Here is a 22238-nt window from a genome sequence, read left to right as displayed (position 1 = left end):
ATTCAAATTTTCCTTTATTTTTATGTGTTTTATTTATACCCAACAAAATATTACAAACATGTGCAATTCAAATTGCAATACTGCAATCTTGATAAGTAAATAATAAAACTAGCTCTGTTTTGCAATACACTAATGAAGATAAACTTTTAAACTAACAGTGCAGAAAGTTATAAATTTAACACAAAACATTTGTTTTCAACATTTTTTCACTATCTATCTATCTATCTATCTATCTAAAAATACATTTACGTTGAAAAAGTGAAATGAACGTGATCATTTCTTTATTATCAAGAAAAAAATCTCATCGAATCTAAACGGTTCATATTTCTTAAGTAAAAATCCTCAGTTGCGAAGATCGATAAAAAAACTTGTTTATGTTATTATTTGGGTGAGCCAATTACTTAACACGGATGAAATTAGAATATATTAACTGAAAGGTCATTGACACCACGATAGCAATGTTTTCCCATATCAAGTAAACATTAAATGTGTGTCCATAGGGCGCTGGTGCCACCACTCCTGTTATTGTACATGATTTCATGACTCTAGGTTAAAATATTTCAAGACATATGCAACACTAACTCTTAAGCATTTCATGCGTAATTTTCACTGCGTAAAGGACCATAACTCTGAATCGCTAAGCGAAATCACAAAAGAGAACACCAGATGCAAAACTTCTCTTAAGTTTTATGACCTTATCTCAAGTACATTTTGATATACATGGAACTTGATTAAGTCAAGGGCCAAAACTCTAGTCTTGCAAAGTGAAATGGAAAAAACACATGATATGATGACTCTAGGTGAAAAATATTTTATGATACATGCAAAACAAACTTTTAAGCACTTTACAAAATCATTGGCAATAACTCTGGCTCACATGCTAACAATCCCCAAATGTTGAATGACTCTAAGCAAAATACTTTTTAGATACATGCGATACAAAGTTATATGCCCTTTATGCATATTTCTGAGTTTGAGGGCCATTATTCTGACATGACTGACAAAATTCTGAAATAAAATCCAATGTGCACAACTTCACAGGCTTAATAATACTACTATGATGTTTCCTGATTCTGTGTCAAATGTTTAAGATATGTAGGCTACGACACAAAGTTTTATACCCTTTTATACACATTTTGACTAAGGCAAAGACAGCCAGAGGACAGACAAGGACAACTTTAAGTGCACCCACACACAAAAGAAGAAAGGAGGGATGTTATGTTATCTTAAATGATTCGTTACATCTGTGTTGTTAAGCTTATATACATAAGCAAGTACCACAAGATGCAAAATGATACAAACGTTCAAACAAAACAAATGTATGTTACAAATGTAATATAAAGCTATACTTAAATCAAATCAACTTTGCATTTCAATGTTCGATTATAAATCACATTCCAAATTTTTACAATACAAAGAAGAAAAATCAAAGCACATAAATTTAAAGAAATTGCAATGATTTATCTATGAAAATACATACATGTCATAAGAACGCGTTATTAACGCAGTAAAAGTATGTGCTCCAACAATACCTAACACACACTGCGGGTAGTTAATTATAATAGAGTCTGTCTAAATATGTGTAAAAATAATTTCAGTCAAGTGATAAAATTCTAAATATACTTATATCGACAATCTGCACAAAACATTTCTCCGTGAATGGTAGCATAACATTTAGTATATCGTTAATTGGTATATGATAAATAATACAAGAGGACCATGATGGTCCTGAATCGCTCACCTGTCCCCACATGACCCAGTTTTGAACTGAGTACGACGTCGTTTTTTCTATTATTTGACATAGTGACCTAGTTTTTGAGCTCATGTGACCCAGTTTTGAATCTGACCTAGATATCATCAAGATAAAAATTCTGACCAATTTTCATGAAGACCCATTGAAAAATATTGCCTCTAGAGAGGTCACAAGGTTTTTTATTATTTGACCTACTGACCTAGTTTTTGATGGCACATGGCCCAGTTTCGAATCTGACCTAGACATCATCAAGGTGAACAATCTGACCAATTTTCATGAAAATCCTTTCAAAAGTATGGCCGCTAGAGAGGTCACAAGGTTTTTCTATTTTTAGACCTACTGACCTAGTTTTTGACCACAGTTGACCCAGTTTCGAACTTGAGCTAGATATCATCAAGATAAATATTCAGACCAAATTTCATACAGATCCCATGAAAAATATGGCCTCTAGAGAGGTCACAAGATTTTTTTATTATTTGACCTACTGACCTAGTTATTAAGGGCACGTGACCCAGTTTCAAACCTGACCTAGATATCATCACGTTGAACATTCCGACCAACTTTCATACATATACCATGAAAAATTTGGCCTCTAGAGAGGTCACAATGATTTTCTATTATTTGACCTACTGACCTAGTTTTTGACGGCACATGACCCAGTTTCAAATTTGACCTAGATATCATCAAGTTGAGCATTCTGACCAATTTTCATGAAGATCTTATGAAAAATATGGCCTCTAGAGAGGTCACAAGGTTTTTCTATTTTTAGACCTACTGACCTAGTTTTTGACCGCACGTGACCCAGTTTCAAACTTGACCTAGATATCATCAAAATAAACATCCTGACCAATTTTCATGAAGATCTTTTGAAAAATATGGCCTATAGAGTTCACAAGTTTTTCTATTTTTAGACCTACTGACCTAGTTTTTGACCGCACATGACCCAGTTTCGAACTTAACCTAGATATCATCAAGATGAACATTCTGACTAATTTTCATAAAGACCCCGTGAAAAATATAACCTCTAGAATGGTCAAAAGCAAAAGTTTACGGACGGACTAACGCACTAACGGACGGACGCACGGACGACGGACGCTGCGCGATCACAAAAGCTCACCTTGTCACTTTGTGACAGGTGAGCTAAAAAGCAATAGTTTCGCTAATTTTACTTTTTTTCTATAAGAATGTCAGTGTAAAATTAAAAGTGTCCTTTCGAAATGGCATATGTCTCTATGCTTTATACATTCATTTCATAAATTTTCAAAATAAAACTTTTTTTTTAAATGAACCATCTACAATGAAACAAATAAAACAACTGGTGAACTTTCTGGTAAACGTAAATAATATTTTATTACACTCTCATTAAACGATGACAAACTTGTGTACAAGTTGCATACACCTTTGGATACAATAACTGCCTTTTCAGATTCTGGCATAACTTTTTCGTGGAAATGTCATTTTAAACATTAGTAAATAGTAATATATATGTATCAGCACCTTCGTGCAGTTTTAAACTTTAAACATACAGGTATTGTTAATCTTCCAATTGAATGTTATTAATATCAATTTATACATTATAATAATTTGACATGTTAACTATATCCAACGCAAATTATGAGCACACTCGGTTTGACTGTGTCTGTTCAGGGGAGGTAATGAAATCACACGCTACATCAAACATATTTGAATGACTCAAAGATCCCAAAGAACCAGAACATATAACAACACCGGGTGCAAATTTCTTTTGACGGAAAGTAAACCAGAAACATACAGGATAAATAGTATGACATTTACAACAACAATCGAATCGAACAATTTCGATAAGCTATTGAGAAAAAAATACGCAGTTTAAAATTATAAAAAATCATTTTTGAGATTAAAACATGGGGCAATGATGGCCCTATATCGCTCATCAGAGTTTATCTGACCTACTGACCTAGTTTTTGACCCCAAATGACCCAGTTTTGAACTCAACCTAAAGATCATCAAGACAAACATACTGACTAAGTTTCATATAGATTGTTTCACAACTGTTGCCTTTAGCTATATAGAGTGTTCAAAAACCTATCCTTTGATTTGACCATGTGACCTAGTTTTAAACCCCAAATGATCCAGATCAAAACAGAACCTAGAGATCATCAAGACAAACATTCTGACCAAGTTTCATAAAGATTGGGTCACAAATGTGGTCTCTAAGAGTGTTCACAAGCTTTTCCTTTGATCTGGCCTACTGACCTAGTTTTTTACCCCACATGATCCAGTTTCAAACTTCACCTACAGATCATCAAGACAAACATTCTGACCAAGTTTCATAAAGACTGGGTCACAAATGTGGCCTCTGGAGTGTTCACAAGCATTTCTTTTGATCTGGCCTAGTTTTTGAAAACAAATGACCCAGTTTCGAACTTAACTAGAGATCATCAAGACTTACATTCTAAACAAGTTTCATAAAGATTGGGTCATAAATGTTGCCTCTAGAATGTTCACAATCTTTTCCTTTGATCCGGCCTACTGACCTAGTTTTTGACCTCACAAGACCCAGTTTCGTAAATTTCCTAGAGATCATCAAGACAAACATTCTGACCAAGTTTCATAATGATTCGGTCACAAAAGTGGCCTCTAGAGTGTTTACAAGCTTTTCCTTTGATCTGGCCTCCTGACCTAGTTTCTGACCCAACATGACCCAGCTTCGACCTTGACCTAGAGATCAAACATTCTTACCAAGTTTCAGTAAGACTGGATAACAAACGTGGCCTCTAGAGTGTTTACAAGCTTTTCCTTTGATCTGGCCTAATGACCTAGTGTTTGATCCAACATGACCCAGTTTCAAACCTGACCTAGAGATCATTAAAACTAACATTCTGACCAAGTTTCATAAAGATTGGGCCACAAATGTGGCCTCTACAGTGTCCACAAGGCAAATGTTGACGCACGACAGACGACGTATGCCGACGGACGCCGGACTATGACCGGTCACTATAGCTCACCTTGAGCACTTTGTACTCTGGTGAGCTAGAAAAAACACATACTAAGAACTCTACAAAACATCATTCTGCAGTATGTTATTACACTTTCCTAACATAAGCTATTTTTAGTCACAAGCCAATAATTTTGATTGAAATTTCACTACATCAGAAAATAATTTAACATGTATTCACACAAATTGACTTATGAATTTTTGAAATATCTGAATAAAGTTATTTTCCACGAAGACAAAACTCACACTGGAAAACGTGAAATAAACATGCTTATTGTTTTGTAGAATAAGAAAAACACAACGAAGCTTAACCCTTAGCCTGCTTGCGGCAAGTGATTCTGTCTTTCCGACCACTGCAGACCAAGATCATCCTGCGCATCCATGCAGTCTGATCATGGTCTGCACTGTTCGCTATTCAGTCAATAATTTTTCAGTGAATACCCCTTTGAATCATAAATGGTAATGCCCAGGTTGAATGATGGACCAGTCCATTAAAGAAATTTAGCAGGGTAAATATTAAAGTGTCATGTTTCGTGTGTTAAAGCTGACATATTCTTAAGAAACTACCATTACACTTGAAGTGATTCACGAGTTGAAACAAACATGTATATAACAAATTAAGTCAGTAATCTGTATCCTATCATTATACTTTTAATTCAGTATTCGAAAATGAATGATATTTAAACTAAAAAATGAATAATAAAATGTGTTAAAGGAACATTTATTCAAACGTCATCTTTGAAAACAAAACAAACTAAAAACAACAAGGAGCTGCGTTCAATAAACGCTTGATGCCTCCGATGGCATCCTTGTCGATACAAAGCAACCTCCAAAACGAGCTCAAGTTCAAGGTCAAACTGAGGTCAGGTCATGTCTGAAGATGAGGAATGGTCACAGGTTACATCTGCATTAGTATCAAGTCATTCTAGTAAGAGGTATTGATGCTAGAAGAAACGGTTCCATTTGGTTAGCCTCGTAAGGACGAATGGACGGACAGGACAATCACTATATGCCTCCCGCATCAGTAGATGCCGGGGGCATGAAAATAAAATTAACATATTTATGTACACAAACAATGGTGCACGTAAGGTAACAACAATGCGCTTAATAAATTTATAAAACGCCAAATTGCGAATTAGTACAAAAACTAACAAACTTTAAGCAAATCAATTTACTTCATTGCGTAGCACTACATATTATTAGCAAGGTTACATACATTTGATTAGGATTTCCTACATTCATGATAAAATTCAGTGGAAGATGATGATATACCTTTTAAGTATACAATTAAAAAGAAATTACAATATCTATATTGTGGAAATACAAATTGCTACAGAGACATAATATTTGTCATCTATTATTATGTGCACAAAAATCGAATACGCACAAAAGTGGAACTATAAAACAGATACAAACAATTCCATAACAATCATCTACTCTCAGAATACAATCTAGTCTATTGATTTGTAATTTAGTAATCTGTCTCATTTTCAATAGTTACATATTTAAGTCACACAGTACAGAGCAACAACATCAGTCAATTCAGCAGAATCATAGATACATAAAAACATTGGTATTATATAAATAAATCTGTATGAATACCATCCCTCGAAATAAACAATAGCCTTTCTAACGCAAAATTGGCTAAACATCATGGTCAGAAAGTACATTATCTTTTTATGTAATCAATGTAAATACCAGTGTTCGCATATGAAACATAAAAGTCTAAAAGAAATGCGAAAGGTAATATACTCATGATACAAGATTATGTTAGTAACATAAAATTGTATGCCGTTCCGAAGTTTTCGTGCAAGAGGAAAGAGATGTATTGTACAATCGCAAAAATGTTTTGACATTCCTTTTGGTTACTACGGCAGCCAGCCAGAATTTTGCATTGATGAACTAGATGTTAAAGGTCCATTACTAAGGGAAAGTGAGTTGGCAATTTTTTTCATAGCCAGTGCATAGACTTCTGCAAGACACTAAATAATGAAGATTGGCAGGTCAAAATTTACAGAAGGTCTTTGGAACTCAAAAAAATGTATGTGTATTATGTTGAAATTTCAATGAATCGACAGAATGACCCCCCAGGTCTTTTTAACTTTCTTCATACTTCATAGAAAAATAATTGTACATATACTGCGATTTATTTCGAATTTCTACATACCAACTTTCATTTTCCAATAAAATGAAATAGTTTCTGTGCTTTTTAAAAGAAATTAAAATGTTCACTTTCCTTAGTATTGGACCTTTAAGGAATTTGCAAGCGGTTCATCGAAAGAACATTCCTGCAGAGTCTGATTCATACTCGCTTGGTGATTTAGGAGGAGATCCTCGTTATTAAAATTGTGGACGACAGAGGGATGAACGGCAAGCATAAAACGATCCTAAAAGCTCATCATGAGCACTTTATGCTTAAGTCATCACAGAACTACTATAGCAATATACCTTACTGACTAATAGTATGATTAAGATGATAGTAAAGTTATTTTTTGACACAACTCCATTGCAGTTTCATTTGAATATTCATTCAATATTTTTAATAGCATTAGGGCGTTCTTATTTTAAGAAGATTTAAATTATGCAACATACATCTGTTTATTCTACAGCAACGAAACATTAGGATCTACAAATCAAAGTTCGTTACTCAAATGCTTTGTGATACGTTTGTCATCTAATTTCATAAACTTGTAAAGTTAATTAAAACACATCAGTCACATGACTTGAGTTTTGTGAACTGAGTAAATTCGATATTCAGATTGTTTAAATCAAGATCTTTGTATGACTAAAGAAATTCTAAATAGATTTAAAGTGAAAAATCTGAACGTTCATTTTGAACACCGAATTATTAATCATATTCAAACTTCTGTGCTAAAGTCGTTCTCGTAAACAACCTCGAAATCAGAAGATAATTCAATGGAATGTTTGTCTGTACAACTGTGTGTTGTAACTTTCACAGGTTCGACCGAATCAGACCCTAGAGACATTTCGAACGCAGACGAATTTTTCAATGTATGTCCACCTGCTCCTTCAGTTAAATGAGTCGGTGAATAAAAGGCCTCTCGGGACGTTTCGGTGCAAGCATGTTCAGATATCTCAGACAGATTCTTTACAGACGATGTACTTACAAAATCATCCGTTTTCCGTTTTGACGATTTAAGACGCAATACTTGAGGAGTTGAATTAACAACATCTTCTCTGTTCGCTTCTTGCCCCGTCTTTTTGTCAAACTGGGCATCGTGTGTGTTTTTGTGAAATGTACCTGTAGCGGTTTCAGTTCTGTCGTCCGATCTGTTTTGTTTCCCATCAGGCTTAAAATACAACAACCGAACTGTAAGTTGTGTGACGATACTTTCATCTAACTCGTCTTTAACTCGTAAACTTTGAAGTGTTTCTCGTGCTGATTTCAATGCAAGTAACACCTCCCCGTTTAGCATTTTGTTTGACAGAACTTCAAACACGAGCTGAAACAGTGTGTTTAGTTTACTGTTATCTTTTTGTTTAAGAATGAAGTACTCTCGCAAAAGGAACAGATCCATCACTAGGCGAAGTCTTTCTATTTCCATCCCTACTTCATCCCAAAACTGTTTTGTCGTTAACTTTCGTCCTTCTATTAACATATCTCGTAGAAGTTGTGGATTAACCAGATTTTCTATTTCCGGTGCTTGTGTGAATGCTATTCCCGAAGACTCGACATTTTTTACATCATTGTAGATAGGTAAGAATTGCTTTAGCTTCTCCACTTTTCTTGTCGCGATGTGCAAAGCACCAAAGTTATTAGGATTGTCTATTTGAATCAGTAGACGTTTTATTTCTTGGTCAGTAAGACCACAACTTTTCAGTGATTGGAACTCTCGAGTTATCTTCAATATTTCCCTCTTTCTGTCATTCACAGAACCAACAAAAGACTGAAACTTATCGGAAATTTTCGCTCGAGCTCGCTTCAAGATATTTGTATACCGTTTCAAATCTTTTGTGATAGGTTTGGAACAATGTGGACAGTGTTTACACAGGTCTCCATGCCGGGAACTTGTTTCGCGCTCCAAGTTTAACTCAAGGCGATGGACCTCAAATATACAGTTACAGTTAGGAAGTTGAATAAATCTTGAACCACTGTCAAACGTTTCGCCAATATCATTACGTAAATAATCACTTTGACACATGATGCATATACACGTTTCGCCACAAAGTCCACTACACAAATGTCCACATTTTAGTTTCCTCATGCAGCGTTCCTCACAGGGGTCATCTCGGCATTCTTCGTAACATTCTTGTTCACACGCATTGTGCTTACATTTGTAGTTGCATTTATCTCTGCACTGTTCACATTCTTCCCAACATTTCCTTTTGCAAAGCAATCCATGTGAGCACATCCATCCACACGGCTTACGGCAAGGCGGACAAAAGTCACTGCACGGGTATGTACATTCATGTCCACAAGGTAAGCGTTTTCGACATGTTCCTTTACAGCCTTTGTGTATCCTCCCATAAAAACATGTACCACATGTTCCCGAACATTTATGTTTGCAATTCAGTACTTCATTACAAGGTGTTTTACATACAAACGCACTAACATTCTCAAAACACTTCATTTTTGCAGTATGTTTGCATGGCAAAAATTTCGTGACTTCTTTTTGGCAAACGTTTTCATGCTTCTTAGTTGAGACACAGTCATGACATGTTTTGTTACAGGGATGTCCACAAGGTAAGAGGAAGTCACAAGACACCTTGCATTTCCACTGGAATGGGTCCATGTGACAGGGCATTCTTGCTTTGTGATCACACATAGGTATTTTCTTCTCTACAAACGTGTTGCACTTCCCGCACTTTTGCCAACATTGTTGTGTACATTTATGACCCTGTTCACACACAACTTTATTACAAGGCATCACACATGAAGCCTTCTTATGATCGCTGTCGATCACGTGACAACTCTTTGGACATCTATGTCCGCATGGAAGTTTTCCATCGCATGGCTTTTTGCAACCCCCGTTTGGTACCTTTTCAAAGTCTGATGCTTTTTCGGCATACACAGTTTGTTCCGAATGATTCTGGCAGCGCAACGTTACGCTACTTTTCACAAGACCTTTATTCCTCATATCATGTACCATGTCTGACCACATTGAACTGTTTTCTTCCAACAATTTAAAATTGCCAAGAACGTAAAGTCCTTTCTTTGCCCTAGACAGGGAAACACATATTCTGTTCTCGATGCCAACGAACCCTATCATATTTCTTCCTCTTTTTCTTCTTTCAACATATGAACTACTGCGTACCAGTGACAGTAAAATTATATCATTTTCTTCACCTTGGAAATTATCAACCGCTGTAATTCGTACACCCTCAAAAGTTGCCTTTGGCATTTCCCTGCGCAACAGTAATACTTGACCCATATAAGGTGTGATAACTGTGATCTGCTCTGGTGCATAACCCTGGTTTAGAAAGTATAGGCACATTGCAGCTATAAATTTTGCTTCATGAGGGTTTGAGTAGCTTGTAGAATCTTCTTGTGTTGCTTCCGGCTCCTCGTGGTCAATAAATTGGACATTTTCATCGACCCCCTTTATATTGTCATACTTAAGAACGTTTTCATGATCTCTGAGTTGAGGGTAAAGACTTTTATGTCTCAACAATGATGAAATGTTTGGTCTCATTCTGTGCTGCTCCTGCAAAGTCACACATGGAACATCATTTCGTACCATTCTTTCAAAAAGAGAAACGTCCATACTATATTTCTTTGAAAGTTCATAAACAGTTGTAGATGGTCGCAGTTGTTTGTGGTCACCTATAAGTATAAGGTGTTGGCAATTTGAATTTAGTGTTGTCACAATATGTGATTCTAGTACTTCTGCGGCTTCTTCCACTATTATTATTTTAGGAAGTACTGACTGGAGAAGTTTCCTATATTTTGCCGCTCCTGTTGTTGTCATCCCCATAATGTCAGCTTCTTTTAATATCTCAAGCGTTTCCATGTCTCTTACTTCTCCAAGTTTTTCAGTTGCTTTATTAAACTCTTCTTCATGGGTTTTCACGTCAGCTTTTAACTTTTGCCGATACATCTGTACCCAGTAACAATAAAGATCACGGCGTTGATTTGCTTGCAGTCTCCACATATCTTCTAACGCGTCTGCCTTCTCAGTAGTAAATTTCTTTGCCGAGTTCAACAAATTTCTAATCTTGTGCGCCATTTTCCTCTCATCAAACTTCACAAGCCATTCTCCATCATTTTTGATAGGTTTTGGCTTTTTCTTTCTTTCTGTTTTATCAAAATCGTACAGAAAATCGTCATCTTCATCCAGCTGCCGTTGTTCTTCTAAGTCTTCATCGTCATCGTCACTTTTGATTTCTTCATTCTGATTGTGACCACCGTCATTGTCTGCAATGTTTTCCAGAGCATTTCGTATGGAAGGTATATCCTTTTTCTTTCCTGTCAGTTTCAGCCAATGCATCATGACTAAGTCAGTTGAAACAACTTTGCCAGCAATAAGCGTGTAGACTTGTTGACGAGTGATATATTTTGTCACATGTTTCAGCAATATTTCTACATCAAGTATCGTTTCATGTACTTTGTAAACAAGAGTGCGAAGATAGTTTGTTTTATCATCTGTCTGATCACCTGATCCTGTTACACTGTGTAGCTGATGTCGGATGTTTTCGGTCAACTCCGAGATCCATGATTTGTAAATTTCCGCACGTCTACCAAGATCAAGATCCCAAACGTCAATTACTGAATTCTGTTCATGATTAGGGAGCTCAATAACATTTTCAAGTATGGCCAGTTTCCAAACACGCCTAAATTTATCTCCCTCTGTACCATTCTCACTTTCTGTAACACTATGCTTACCAACAACTCCAAGCCATTCAGATAAGCAGTCTTTCAATGATTCTTCGGCTCTACCAACTTCAAAAGCTACTTTCTGTCGATCTGTCATAAACTGACTTAGGTGTGAGAATGAAATTATTTTGGCTGAAGTCTTCTTCAGCTGCGTACTTATATGTTCAATTTTGCGTTCACTTTCTCGCAGTTGACTTCTACAGTCTCTTTCGCTCTGCATAACACGGAACGATCTTTCTCTGTTTTCCTTCCTACTTTGTTTGATGTTCCGTAAAATGAAGGGTTGCAGTGTGTCTGACTTACATCTTCCACCAATGCGAACTATCTTCCCATCAGTAAACTGACTGATTCCTTCAAGAAACTGATCTAATGCATGGTTGGTATAACAAACGACTAATATTGGGCACTCTTGTTTGTTTTTCCAGTAGCTGGTATTGTTGAGAAGCAGTTGTGTGATTTTCAGCCCTACATATGTTTTCCCAGTTCCTGGTGGTCCCTGGATAATTGCTAGTTCTTTTGTAATAGCTCTCTGTATTGCCTCATACTGCGATGAATCTAATCCAAGATCCGTTGCCGATGGCCATAGTGGTGTGTTAAGCACCGGAAATTTTGAAATTGCTTCTTCTTCCTTTAATAGGCAAGTAAAGTCGTATTTTGGTCCTCCAGCATGAAGCAAGTACTTGGGTGGTTTCAGGGTAGTTTCACAATCGATGAGGTAACGTTGCAGAGGCATTTTATCATCCATTTCTTGCAAACCCTCTAGAACATATCGGAATGCTTCAAAATAAGCTGTTGTTTCTGCCATTACAAATACATCATTTGGAAGAATCTGAAGCATATCTTCTTTATTTTCAAAATACACTTGAATGTACCCATCACTCAATTCTTTGGCATCTCTCTCAGTTACTGTGGCGTAAAAGACGTTCTCAAAATTATCTTTTGACAGGCAAACAAGTGAACCATACAGAAGTCTCCTTGATGAAGTCCAGTTCATCTTCTTAAAATATGTTATATCGAACTGAAGTATATGGTTGATTCCTCTGCCTGAGCAAACTGGTCGCAATATTTGAACAGAATGGTAGAGACGAATGTCCCGTAGTCGTTTCACTTGTATTCCCTCTTTGATACAATTTCTGTACTCAGTAACACCTTTTCTAAGAGGCTGAACATAGTCTTCTCTAAGTAGCCGAAACTGGATATCAAGGTACGTGTCCAAATCATCGTACTTGCCCTTTGCTTTATTGGCTCTGAGGAAAGGTTTTTCATCTATTTGCAAATCTCCTAAAGTTGGAAAAATTGACATATCTCGAAAGTTGTCCGGGGGTGGTCCCATATCCTCAAAGTCCGGTAATATACCACCTAAGTTTACTTTCCTTACTTTTCTTGATTCACGTGCTTCTTCTGTCTTTTGCCTTGCTTCCTTTTCCCTTTTGAAAATTTCCTCGACATCTTTCAGTGCATCTTCAAAACCATCTACATTATGTTCATCTCTTACCTCTTTTAATGCAGTTATCACACTCTTGCATTTGCTCAATGATGACGGTAAAGTTGTGATGATAACGCTTATTAATTTTGACACGTTACTCAAAAATCTGATCAGGTTATCATCAAAACTCCACAGGGACTGGGTGCTTTTATCTTTCATACTTATATTGTTGAGCAAATCAGTTAAATTGTGAAGAAAACTTTTTTCAACTTCTTCAAGTATTTGCCTTCGATATGCCAACATAGTGGATTCGGATATCTTGCACAACAAAAGTATTACATGATATATTAACCTCGGTTCTGGCGTTTTACGGATAAATTCAACAAATCCACTACGGGAGTGAACCATATCTAAAAGAACTTCATCAGGGTTGTCCCTCTGTGAAAACTTGATAACATTTCCTCTAAAATTAGAGGGCTTTTTAATGCTATTAGATTTTACCGATTGTGTTGTACCACTGTCCGAGTCAGAATCATTTGGAGGTGGTTTCTCATCCCTTGGTCGTCTATCATGTGATGCAGGCCTTCTTCCTCTAGCACTCTGTGCTTCATTGTTTTGTAGGTCAAACTCTCCATCTTTGCTCCTGCGGGGACGTTCACACGATGTACCTCCGCGTCTGCCGCCTCTCACGCGACCACGATGTGAGAGATTTCCTCGATGTTGCCTTTTCGTCCCACTTGTTGCATTAGTCTCATCTGTTTCATTGTTTGGTTTTGGTCTATCATCACTGAAGTTATCTCCCATGCGGCCACGTGATCGACCTCTGCTTGCCAATGGCGGCCGACCTCGTCCTCGGCCTCGACCTCCTTCTTCTCCTTGAATACTAGCTTCTGTTGACAAACCATCATTTTCATAATATATTGGAAGCGGAAATAACTTCCCTGTGTTGTTTTCATCATCAAGTGATGCCATCAAAACTGAAAATATAAAACATTTTATGTTTTCAATTAGAAACAAATGTGCAGGTGATATTAGATGACAATGTCTACAGTTGGTTAAATATGAACGTTTTAATCGTTAAAAACGACCGAAACGTACTTCTAATATAAAACAGTGCAATTTAATTCCTTCTTCATCATATTAAACTCCTACTGCGTGACTTAAAAAGTTGTCCTTCACATTTCAAAGATCAGACTGGTAGTTTATATTTGACTTAAGTTTATTTTAATTTATTATGAATGCAATGTCTTAATTTTTTTAATAACATGCAAGCTCATTACCAAGGTCGATTGTTCCTAAACAATATGCGAACAATGTTAATGTTCGATATGATGAAAGATATAATCTGTGCACATGGTGTACGTGGAAATAAAATAATGTAATGCCAAGTCATGTTATGTTTAAGGTATTTATAATTTACCTAATTCAATGCAACCCGCAATATTTGATATGGAGTTAATGCCATTTTAAAACGCTTATGTAACGGTGATCAGTTAACTAGAGCAACACTTCATAGTTCAATAAACTGCTAGGTAGCAACCCCTCGTATATGAAACGATCACTTGCTGGAAATTTGTCGAAAACCATTTTGTTTAAAACGTGTAAAACAGTGATTCCTGTCTGTAAAGACGATCCTTGGTAAATAAAAAATATGACGGTCTCTCAACACAGATATTATTTTATCTATTAACAGTGAAACGCGAAGAGCAGGCTTTACAGTCGTGAACATTATTTTGAGTGGTCTTCACACATGTTCTACTGTTGTGACTAAAAACTGTGCCACTCATCGAATTCTTAAGTGGCAATACCCAGAGTTTACATGCCCCAGGATAGCGTTATCAGTGAGTGTATCCGGTATTAATAATATTTAAAATCACGTTAATAAAAAACTTTAGATTTTTTTCTTCAGTTACTTCTAATTTCTTTTCAGCTCACCCAAACACGAAGGGCTTGGGATGAGCTATTATGATCGCTCACCGTCCTTATCTTCAAATGAAATTTCCTGTGAAACTTTTGGTCAGAATTGCATCAAACTTTGTTAGTTGAGTCCTGACATGGTCCTCTATCAAATTTGTTCAAATGTTTTAGGATAACCCCTTTAAGGAGCCACCTTAGCTAAAAAAAACAAGAGCTGTCACTAATGGTGACAAATGCCCCCGCAGCACCTTGACCTTTGACCTGGTGACCTTGACTTATGACCTGGTGACCCCAAAGTCAGTAGGGGTCGTGTACTCAATAAGTACTATCAGCATGTGAAGTCTGAAGGTCCTGGGTGCAGTGATTCGCGAGTAAAGTGCCTTCATGCAAAAAGTTAACGTTGTGACGAACGAACTAACTAACGATCGAATGAACGAACGAACGGACGGACAGTTGAAAACAAATTTTCCTCCCTTCGGGGGCATAAAAAACTTGTGCTGACTGCCTCTCGTGAACCGATTGATGGATCTTCATCAAATTTGGTGTGCACCATCACTGTAACGCCATTTCTCAATTTTTCCCTTTTGGGACGCTTGATCCCTTTTACGGGCCAAGGATAAAAATAGAAATATCTTTAAAACGGCTTCTTCTCATAAAACGTTTGATAGATATTCTTCAAACTTGCTTTTATAGCATTTTTATAATGTCTTCACCTAATTTTATTTAAATAGAGGTGCTCGACCCTATTAGAGCTGGAAAAAAGAAACGCATTTCAACAACTTGTTCACGTCTATTAACCGTAGAATCTTTATTAATTAAACATGATCTGTTGCATTATTGTAAGGTACACTCCCAAATCTGTTCAAATTTGGGGCACCCAGTACCTTTTAGGGGCGAGTAGAGCTTAAAATTGAAATATCTGTAAGCGACTTTTGCTCATGAAAGGCTAGATTTTCACCGAACTTTGAAACATCATTGTAAGATCATCTCCCAAATTTATTCAAATGTGGGAAGCTTGGTCCCTAGAGCTAAAAATAGAAATACCCTTTCACGACTTGTTCTCATGAACTGCTGAACAGATCTACAACAATGTGTGTCTTTGGCATTATTATAAAGGCTTCGCCAAATGTTGTTCAAATGGGGGCACATGTTCCCTTTTAAAGGTCGCTAGAGCTAAAACTAGAAATATCTTTCCACAACTTCTAATAAACTGCTTGATGGATCTTCATTAAACTTAGTCTGTATCATCAACATAAGGTCCGCCCCCAAATGTGTTCATTATAGAGGCATCCGGTCCGTTTTAGGGCTAGAGGTAAAAACAGAAATAACTTTGACTTGTAATCAAGGAAAAATTGATTGGTCTTCATCAAACTTAGTCTGTAGGATAACTGTACGGTCTTCTTCTAAAATAGTCAAATGAGGGCAACGGTCCCTTTTAGGGGCCACTTGGGCAAGATAAAGGAATACCGTAAACAGCTTCTTCTCATGAACTATTGGATGCAGATAACCATTATAAATAGACCTTCCAGAACACTAACAGCCAGCTCCAGCTGCCTTTGTATAAATTTTACACCCCATTCTAAAAACCTAAGAAGCATAGTTTTTTTTAACTGTACCTAATTTATTAATCAGCTTCTACTGCCTCTGGAACTTAGTCATCCGAAGCATATTACAATCCTCTTTCAGAGCTGCACATTTTCTACATTAAGCTCTGAAACACAGGTGAGCGATCTAGGGCCATCATTGCCCTCTTGTTTGTAATGTAATAAAGTGCGAATTTCAACATGATCTAGAATATAAGTATTAAAAGTAATCAAAACTACAAAAACTTTTTAAAACAAGTCACTTTATTTTTAACCAACGTTTCGGCTACATTAGCCTTCTTCAGGGTTCAAAATAAACAAGCTTTAGAGGGAGTCGGGTACCTTTTCTTTAAATAACAGTACTTGCGTACATGATCTAGACGCACACGTTCAATAAGTGTTTTTCCCCGTTTATGGCAACAAATCGACCAATTTCCCTAAAAAATTACTTACTGTGGTACAAGATATATTTATATATATCTTGACTTCAGTATCACATATTCTTTTGAAAAACTTTAGCCTTATAAGGGGATCAAAGTCACAACTTCTCGTTTTGTACACTTCTTATTAAGCCGGTAGAGCTCAGTGACTTCTTATACAGAGTTAAAAACTGATACTTGTAGCCTTCTACAAAGTACTAAGGTAACCTTTCATATGTATTTACCGTCATTCAATAACCCACAAACTTACAAAAGAGGGAGTCGGGTACCTTTTCTTTAAATAACAGTACTTGCGTATCAGATGATTATTAGGTCACTATGTCAGCATGTAGTGAAGCAATGTCGTCACTATATCAGCATGTAGTGAAGCATTGTCGTCACTATGTCAGCATGTAGTGAAGCACTGTCGTCACTATGTCAGCATGTAGTGAAGCACTGTCGTCACTATGTCAGCATGTAGTGAAGCATTGTCGTCACTATGTCAGCATGTAGTGAAGCACTGTCGTCACTATGTCAGCATGTAGTGAAGCACTGTCGTCACTATGTCAGCATGTAGTGAAGCATTGTCGTCACTATGTCAGCATGTAGTGAAGCATTGTCGTCACTGTCTATGTCAGCATGTAGTGAAGCATTGTCGTCACTATGTCAGCATGTAGTGAAGCATTGTCGTCACTATGTCAGCATGTAGTGAAGCATTGTCGTCACTGTCTATGTCAGCATGTAGTGAAGCATTGTCGTCACTATGTCAGCATGTAGTGAAGCATTGTCGTCACTATGTCAGCATGTAGTGAAGCATTGTCGTCACTATGTCAGCATGTAGTGAAGCATTGTCGTCACTATGTCAGCATGTAGTGAAGCATTGTCGTCACTATGTCAGCATGTAGTGAAGCATTGTCGTCACTGTCTATGTCAGCATGTAGTGAAGCATTGTCGTCACTATGTCAGCATGTAGTGAAGCATTGTCGTCACTATGTCAGCATGTAGTGAAGCATTGTCGTCACTATGTCAGCATGTAGTGAAGCATTGTCGTCACTATGTCAGCATGTAGTGAAGCATTGTCGTCACTGTCTATGTCAGCATGTAGTGAAGCATTGTCGTCACTATGTCAGCATGTAGTGAAGCATTGTCGTCACTATGTCAGCATGTAGTGAAGCATTGTCGTCACTATGTCAGCATGTAGTGAAGCATTGTCGTGAACAAAATGAAACTTAACCAAAACATGTAAAGGAAAGACATTAAGAGATGTGTTGCGCATTTTTCATTCACAATCAAACAAAACAGATACTACTTAGATCTACTGTTGCAAAATGGTAAAAATGTTTCCTGATAATTCATTAAAAAATCTACATACTGTAAAATTATTGTGGGGAAAGTCGTTTTCTCGGAGTCAATTAGCGAAATTTAATTTCAACAGAGTAGTATCTTCTTTTCATTTTACGTTTAAAAGTTTCAATCCATGAATTTTTATCCCCATGAAATAGCTGTTTTGACCCAAACCACGAAATTTCATGACCACGAAAGAAAATGTTTTCACAGCATCTCATTAAATGTCTAGAAAGTTCTACGACTTACCTCATTTATTGTTGCAGTGTAGAAATATGTCCATTTTCATTTTTTAAATCACGTGTCTTTATTTCATATCCACTTCGTCTAAGTTATGCATGTGACTGTACCATAATCAGCTTTGTTTGCATGTCCTTGATAAAATGATATCAACCTGCAACATTAAATTTATGAAGGTATTGTAATTGAAACAAACTAGTAAATTATAGATGTCAAACTGACTTTGATAAATACAGATCTTAAAATGCGGCGACATTATTTATTTACTTTTCCGGGGCAGCCGTATTAACCACGATTTCATGACCTGCAATGACCTATACCACACAACTAAGTTGGCAAATCAGTGATAACGTGTTATAAGTATTTTAGCTATACGAAAGATTTATGCAACAGTGATCAAATTTTCATTCTGCGTCTTGTGCAACGCTGAGTGAATTGATAAAGCATTCATCCCGAATAACGCTGTTTGTGTCGGTCAGACATAGCATGTATATTGACATAACTGTAAACAAATATGATTAGTATGTCTAATCAATACAAGTAAACAAATCCAGTTAAACCTTTTTGAACAATACAAAAAAAAAGCTGTGTACTGTCGTATTAACAGGTGTGGTTTTCAGATCAGGTACACAAGGGTTTCTGGTGACAATTATGGCTCTTGCGTGTAATAAGCTATAGCCATTTTTATGCAAGATTTTGTTTTCTCGCATGATGTTCAGCTGTAGAAAGAGACCACTTCAGATGGTTTTAATCCCAAATCGGTATTTGGAGAGGATCTGTAATTTGCACAAGAATAACATGCTGATTTCGCCATATTTGCATTGTGGGTCGATATATCTTTGAAATAAGGATAATCCCGCCAGATCGAAACAGTTCTTAGTCCGTATCATAAAAAAAATCGTATCTACTTAAAACTGTTCTTAAAATCCTTACGCTTTTCAAGTGTTGTACGTAAAAGTGTGAAATTTACTTTGTCAGATACTGTGGACAATATTTCTGACAAAAACAGAACAGACAAATCTGCTCCGTCATTGCCTTTTCAGACGAGTCAAAAACAACAAAACTTCACATGCTGAACAACGTTCCTATAAAGTTTCATGACAGGTCACATGATTTGCGGCACAAACCTTAAGACCTTTTTTGCAGATTTTGACTAAGTCAAGGATCATAATCTGTTCTGGCGGAGTGAATCCCCCCCATCCCCCACCACCCCATCCCCGTCCCACCAAAAAACAACATCGGGTGTACAACTTGAACTTCACATGTTGAACAACAACCCTATCATGTTTCATGCCTTTAGGACAAATACGTTTTGAGAAACGAACGGCACAAACGTCTAGACTAAATTCATGAACAATTTTTACTTTCAAGGACCATAACTCTGGTCTTAGTTTGTGAAAATAAAAAAAAAACCTGGCGCACAGCTTCACACTCAAGAGTAATAATCCTATGAAGGCTTCAAGCTACACGACTATTGGTCAAATACTTTTTGTGATGTACACGACAAAAACTCGGACGGACGGACAAAGCTTCTTTTTCGTGGCAAGAGGGGCACTTAGAGACCAAGAGTCATCAACCTCACAGGACTGCTATTCAGCATGTGAAGTCGACATCTTGTATTTTAAATGGGATTTCACAGACCCAGACCAGTGTTACTGTCAATGACTTCACTCAGCCAGACCAGAACTATGGTCCTTGACTTATATAGTCAGACATACACATAGAGTTTAAGAGCTTAAGATTATGTTGCATATTTCTTTAAAAAAATGTTTCACATAGAATCATGCTGCCATGAACAGTGACATGAAGTTGAGATAATATTGTCCTATGGACACAAATCTAGTTTTATGTGTGTTTATTTTGTGTTATTTATAAGCATAGGCCTACTGGTAACGCATATTGTCTTCGTTGATCCTGTTAAAGCTGCTTTCCACACTCTAATTAAATTTCGTTATAGAAAAAATAATTCTACTTGTACGTGATCTAATAATTCTGGTTTCAATAGTGAAACATTGATAATTGTTAAATTCGGCGTACTTTCAAAGATTTCAATTGTAAACTACGACACGTGTAACAGTTATAAGATAACCACTTTTTGGCCAACAGTAACAGAAACAGCAGTAACACCGTTTGCAAACACTAACGTTTATTGGTCGACGGAGCTTAAAAATGTGCGGCACAGGATCCTTTTCAGGGAATATATAATACAATTCATCATACATCATTTTACAGGTATTTAAAGATATCTACTGTCTTTCAAATTTATTGTGGCCCAGGTTTTTATCTCTGGTATGATTTAGGTAGTTCATTCAATCTTCTACCTTATGTCTTCTATGAGAATGCCGTTAGAAGTACTTTCCCAAAGATAGAACATTGCGTGTTCAAGCATCTGAAAGACAATATAAATACCTTTAAAATGGTGTACAGTAAGTGGTGTCATATTCCCTGGCATAGTAACTATTTGCTCTTCATGATATTCACTAACGGCGTTTCTCCCTTGACAGCTACATACAAAATTGATTAATACACCCTATTCATTCTCAAAGTATGCGCGTTGCCCTACATGCATTTAAAAAAAATTAACATCACGTTTAAATTCATGTATAATGAATTGTGTCACATTCCCTGACAGTTTGTCTTTAAGCTGTTGAATATACCCCCAACGAACATTTACATTGCATATAAGGCCGTATATTAGAATATTCGCCGTTAAGTACCTAATTTCTTTACCCAGAAGCCTTACTGCATTTTGTTACTGTTTGCCAGCTAAGTGTGCGCTCTTTTGATTATCATAGTCTACTTTCAATTTCACATTCTAAAAATAGGTTTCGGTACCCCGAGGAAAATAAGCGATGACAAAGTAACAAAATGGAATTTAGATAAAATAATTGCTATTTGTATAGTCTGAAACCATAAAGAAAATATAGACAAATGATAAGATTGCTTGTGATTCTATGGAAAGTAGCTTTAAGGGTAAAAACCACACACAAGTGTTTGAAGCTTAATCAATAAAATATAGAATCTATATATGCAGGTTAGATCTCTGATGTTGAGCTTCAAGCACCTGTGGTAAAAACCTATTATATAGATCAGCACAAAATGCACCAGCGACGAATTAAAAACACGTTTTATAAAGAAACACCTGGTGCGGCAGTCAATAACAACGATGTCTCGATCCGAAACTGGTACACTCTCGGCTTAAAACCGTGCCATAAAAAACAATGCGCTGGTGTCGAGTTACGCCATATTTCTACGAAAAAGGAAGTTATTTGTCTAAACAGGCTGTGAGTGTGAAACAGAAATATATGCGCCTATCCATCTAAGCTCAGTTTTTCTGACTTAGGCCTACCCTAATCTTATTTCAATTATTTCTTCTATCAGTATTCATCCATGCTATCAATACACATTTGTATCAACAAACTATAACACTCCCTTAACCTGTTTTAAACTATCAGTATCTTAAGTTATATAATAATCATAATACAATTAATATATTGATATTTACCGTATTATGCGGAAGTCCACGTATCCAGTTTTCAGCATTCAGTCGATACAATTTCTAAAAACGTTTTACCATTAAATTAAATTTGTTTACGCAGATAACATTTTCGGAAAATCAGATAGCCGTATTCATAGAACTAAAACCGAAAGTACCCTACAAGGAAAATGAATTATTTAACGCGATAGATCAATGTCTTTTTTTTTTTTTGCAAAATAGCAGACCATACTTCGTATCCAGACATT

At 36.5% G+C, this 22238-nt stretch overlaps 1 protein-coding gene across 2 annotated transcripts; it reads right to left on the bottom strand.

The window, feature by feature from the left end:
- Nucleotide 1: 1 nt before the first annotated feature.
- On the bottom strand, nt 2-22134 carry LOC123549542 (NFX1-type zinc finger-containing protein 1-like). 2 transcript variants are annotated; one of them, XM_053545248.1, is made up of 3 exons: nt 22000-22134; nt 18504-18648; nt 2-13968 (listed from the first exon to the last, which is right to left on the bottom strand). In XM_053545248.1, the coding sequence occupies exon 3, from the start codon at nt 13961-13963 to the stop codon at nt 7589-7591; it is 6375 nt and encodes a 2124-aa protein (XP_053401223.1). In that variant the 5' UTR covers nt 13964-13968; nt 18504-18648; nt 22000-22134; the 3' UTR covers nt 2-7588. The 2 variants fall into 2 exon arrangements, with proteins under 2 accessions (XP_053401223.1, XP_053401224.1); XM_053545249.1 differs by lacking the exons at nt 18504-18648; nt 22000-22134 and adding an exon at nt 14090-14140.
- Between the last annotated feature and the right edge of the window lie 104 nt (nt 22135-22238).

The sequence above is a fragment of the Mercenaria mercenaria genome, chromosome 6 (genome assembly GCF_021730395.1).
Source record: "Mercenaria mercenaria strain notata chromosome 6, MADL_Memer_1, whole genome shotgun sequence".
In the NCBI taxonomy this organism is placed as follows: domain Eukaryota; kingdom Metazoa; phylum Mollusca; class Bivalvia; order Venerida; family Veneridae; genus Mercenaria; species Mercenaria mercenaria.
The sequence above is the reverse complement of the archived record's forward strand: the minus strand, read 5'-3'. Positions and strand labels throughout refer to the sequence as shown.